The sequence below is a fragment of the Prunus mume genome, linkage group LG3 (assembly GCF_029339155.1).
Source record: "Prunus mume cultivar Tortuosa linkage group LG3, ASM2933915v1, whole genome shotgun sequence".
Lineage (NCBI taxonomy): Eukaryota > Viridiplantae > Streptophyta > Magnoliopsida > Rosales > Rosaceae > Prunus > Prunus mume.
Window position 1 is genome coordinate 7,974,696 of NC_142700.1, and position 4,860 is coordinate 7,979,555.

Sequence of the window (4,860 nt, forward strand, 5' to 3'; positions counted from 1 at the left end):
ACCGTAAATATCAGTTATGAACGACACACATTACTCTCTTTTAAGGCGTGCTTTGTCATATGCCATAAACATGAATTATTAACAACACGAATAGAAAGCATGCCGTAAATAACAAGTCATATAAGCTCCAATTTGGTGCAATGCTTGTAAGATACGTAAATCACATGATGAATTTTGAACTTATGGATGGGAGGAATTTGGATGAATTTCTTCTTTAATTGTATCTTAAGTTGAGAGGTAATTTTGTTATTATCAACCCATCGCATATTTGGGCCAGTTTTCGGAAAAATAGAAAGGTATGATTTTGCGTGTGTGCATTTGATGGGCTTCGTCAAATCTGCCAGGTCTTCTTCTTCGTGAGGAATAAGCATCTTACAAACCATAGCATGCGCAAAGCGTGATAACTGCGAAACACCTGAGGAGATTTGCCACTGCTATGCCTCGACGAGTGCCTTGAAGCGTGGCTTATATCGATTGTCAAATAAAAAACGACGGCTAGTGTTACAAGTGTGGAGTTTTTGTTTGACAATGGGGCCAAAAGTCTCCAAACGATACAGCAAATTAACAAAGTGATGAGGGATTCACTGAGACTCCCATGTTCTCAGCTTACGACCGCTAATCTCTCCTAAGCCGCGCTAAAAGATTTTACGAATTTTAGACCGCCTTCACATTCTTCTTCTCTATTTATACTTTTCCGAGCCTACATGCTTCTCCATCCCAAAATCTCCTAAGCACCTTTAGAAATCTCTCTCGGTCTCACTCTCTCTCTCTGTTTTTATTACACTCCAAACAAACATCATGAAAGGCTTCATGGTTTTTCTAATGCTTGCCATGCTAATAGCTTCAGCCATCACTACTCTCTCTGCAATACCAGAAGAAGAAGAATCATTCTTCAATGAGGAAAACAATACTGATGCAAAGGACGAAACCAAAAACCAGTTTGGAAAAAGCACTTCTCTAAGAAGCCGCTTCCTTGCCTACGGCAAGTGTGGGACGAAATGCAAGTACTCAGAGATTTGCTGCGAAGGTAAGTGTGTGAATCCGAACTCGGACAATGAAAACTGCGGCAGCTGCAACAACGCGTGCAAGAAAGGCACTTCATGTGCGTATGGACTGTGCAGCTATGCATGAACACTAATTATCACGACGCACCAGATAGATCACTGCTACTGGATCGATAAGGAATAAGGATATTGCAATATTAATTGCAAGGAATAAGGACTAGCTAACCGTCACCATTCGATGGGCTTTGCCAATAAATTGTTTTTTGTAAGGAATCATCAATATTATCATCCCTTAATTAAAAAAGTTCTTATTATTTGTTGATGTTAGTTACGTGTCAGAATATAATATATCACCAGGATTCAACCTCTTCCTTTTTATTTTTTATTCTTCCAACTCGAGCGCATATAGATGGCAGGAATTTGGATGAATTTCTTTTTTAGTTGTATATTAACGACGAACTAATTTGATTAAACAGTTAAGAGATAGGGTCTCATTTAAGGGTCTTCGATAAGACACTTATTATGGAATCAAACAGTTGTAGAGAGAGGCTCGCTGGAGAAGAAAAAGAAGGGATTAAGTTTTCCCGGAGCCGTTCCTTTAGAGTTTTTTTTTTTTCTCTGAGCTTTATTTGGCATATATTGAGTGGAGAACTTGAAACTAAGTTGTCTTTTTTAAAGCACAATAAATAAGGGCACAAGACGGTTGTTGGGCTTGTAATACGCTAGCAAACCAAAACCAAAGCAGTGATGAATTGATTAGAATTTAGAACAATCAACCTAGTGATATTGGAAGACCTATTCTAATTTCTAAACACTTCTAGAACCAATTATCATAGCGAAATATATATTCTTTTATCTAATTTGAAGCATATATCATCATATTGCGGTCGGTGTTTGATATTCTGTACCTGCATACGAAGCTTCCCTATATTTTAAAACAAGATAAAAACAATTACATTTATTTTATTATATAATACATTTCAGTTTGGTACGTATAAGGAATTTAGTTGCAAGGCATTTTGACATCTTAATTGTAATTTGTATAATCAAGACTCACGTCTATATTGGCGCCCGAGATAAAATCTAACAACGCGACAAGCGTAGCTAGCTATTGTTATTAGTTGTAAGGAAAACAGCATACGCCAAATATATATATATATATATATATATATATATATATATATTCACATTAAAAGTTGGTCAAAATGATACTGAATTGATATTGATAACAACTTTTCTTTAGTCCGGAGTTTTTGTAATTGTAATTATACTGGCATGCGAGCCCAGTTAGGAAACAAGCCCAAGAATCTTCCCGTATAATTTGTGCAGGCTTTAATTTCTCTATTCTTATTCACCTAATTTCTAGAATACGTAATATATTCTTCGGAAGCATAAGTTTGTTTACTGATGAATTAACGTTTTGTACGGCCCCTTGAATTAGACCAACCATGCAATTATTCCCCACACGTTGATCACCTCTGTCAGCCCTCACGCCTCTCTACATATACTTCTTCAGCCCCTGCATGCTTCTCCATCTATCCAATCTTTACACACATTCTAGCTCATTCCTTTTCTTCGATACATACACGACCTACCAAATTAATTCAAATCAGTTAGACGAATATGAAATCGCTCAAGTTTTTCTTTGTGCTAGCGATGTGTGGAGTACTTGTAAATAACATGTTTTGTTATCATGATAACATTCAATCATATAACTTAAAACTAAATGATAATGGGTAGAGGGGCCAAGAGATATATTGATATGCAAAACTTAAGATAAAAATCTCTAACAACCAAAACATGGAAACAAACTTATGCCAATGCCAAATGACCTCCTATTTGTACTATTACATACAAGTTGGACAGTAAAAACTCAATCAAGAAGTCGAGACCGTTTATGTGGCTTACAACATGAACAAAATTACCTCTTCTCTGGTAGACCAAATTAACAGATCTAGTATGATCCTTTGTCATCAATGCAACAGCAAGAGTAAGAACCATTAGTAACCACTAAGTGCATCGCGTCTTTCATTAATCATATATAAAAGATTACTCAGATTAGTTGAAAGGTGCAGATGCCGAACACGAGGCGACCCACAATGAAGAAAGGTAAATATGACATATACCATATCATCAATGCAACTGCAAGAGTAAGAACCATTAGTAATAACTAAGTACATCGCGTCTTTCATTAATCGTATATGAAAGATTATTCCGATCAATTGAAGGGTGAAGATTCCGAACACGAGGCGGCCCACAATGAAGAAAGGTAAATATGACAGATACCCTATCATCAATGCAATTGCAAGAGTAAGAACCATTAGTAATATCTTTCATTAATCATATATGAAAGATTACTCGGATCAATTGAAGGGTGCAGATGCCGAACACGAGGCAGCCCACAATGAAGAAAGGTACATATGACAAATACCCTATCATCAATGCAACTGCAAGAGTAAGAGCCATTAGTAATAACAAAGTATATCGCTAAGAGCCATTAGTAATAACAAAGTATATCGCGTCTTTCATTAATCATATATGAAAGATTACTCGGATCAGTTGAAGGGTGCAGATGTCGAACACGAGGCGGCCCACAACGAAGAAAGGTAAATATGATGATACTCTTTCATCAATGCAACAAAGAGTAAGAACCATTAGTAATAACTAAGCACATCGCGTCCATTAATAACAACTAAGTACATCGCGTCTTTCATTAATCATATATGAAAGATTACTCGGATCAGTTGAAATGTGCAGATGTCGAACACGAGGCAGCCAACAATGAAGAAAGGTAAATATGCCAGATACTCTATCATCAATGCAACTGCAAGAGTAAGAACCATTAGTAATAACTAAGTACATCGCGTCTTTCATTAATCATATATGAAAGATTACTCAGATTAGTTGAAGGGTGCAGATATCGAACACGAAGTGGCCCACAATGAAGAAATGTAAATATGCGGATACTCTCTCATCAATGTAACTGCAAGAGTAAGAACCATTAGTAATAACTAAGTACATCGCGTCTTTCATTAATCATATATGAAATATTACTCGGATCAGTTGAAGGGTGCGGATGTCGAACACGGCGGCCCACAATAAAGAAAGGTAAATATGCAGATCGATATCATCAATGCAACTGCAAGAGTAAGAACCATTAGTAATATCTTTCATTAATCATATATGAAAGATTACTCGGATCGATTGAAGGGTGCAGATGCGAACACGAGGCGGCCCACAATGAAGAAAGGTCAATATGACAGATACCCTATCATCAATGCAACTGCAAGAGTAAGAACCATTAGTAATATCTTTCATTAATCATATATAAAAGATTACTCGGATGTTGAAGGTGCAGATGCCGAAACGAGGTGGCCCATAATGAAGAAAGGTAAATATGATAGAAACCCTATTATCAATGCAACTGCAAGAGTAATAACCATTAGTAATAATTAAGTACATCGCGTCTTTCATTAATCATATATGAAAGATTACGGATCAGTTCAAGGGTGCAGATGCGAACACGGCGAAGAAAGGTAAATATGATACTCTTTCATCAATGCAACTGAAAGAGTAAGAACCATTAGTAATAACTAAGCACATCGCGTCCATTAATAACAACTAAGTACATCGCGTCTTTCATTAATCATATATGAAAGATTACTCGGATCAGTTGAAATGTGCAGATGTCGAACACGAGGCAGCCAACAATGAAGCAAGGTAAATATGCCAGATACTCTATCATCAATGCAACTGCAAGAGTAAGAACCATTAGTAATAACTAAGTACATCCCGTCTTTCATTAATCATATATGAAAGATTACTCAGATTAGTTGAAGGGTGCAGATATCGAACA

At 36.6% G+C, this 4,860-nt stretch overlaps 1 protein-coding gene across 1 annotated transcript; it reads left to right on the plus strand.

Annotated features, from left to right (window-relative positions):
- Positions 1–713: 713 nt before the first annotated feature.
- On the plus strand, positions 714–1,331 carry LOC148918626 (uncharacterized). Its single transcript, XM_089047730.1, has one exon. It carries the CDS (start codon positions 799–801, stop codon positions 1,129–1,131), a length of 333 nt encoding a protein of 110 aa, XP_088903856.1. The 5' UTR covers positions 714–798; the 3' UTR covers positions 1,132–1,331.
- Positions 1,332–4,860: the final 3,529 nt, after the last annotated feature.

Coding starts and splice junctions, on each gene's coding strand:
- LOC148918626 (XM_089047730.1), top strand. CDS start 799: ATGAAAGGCTTCATGGTTTTTCTAATGCTTGCCATGCTAATAGCTTCA.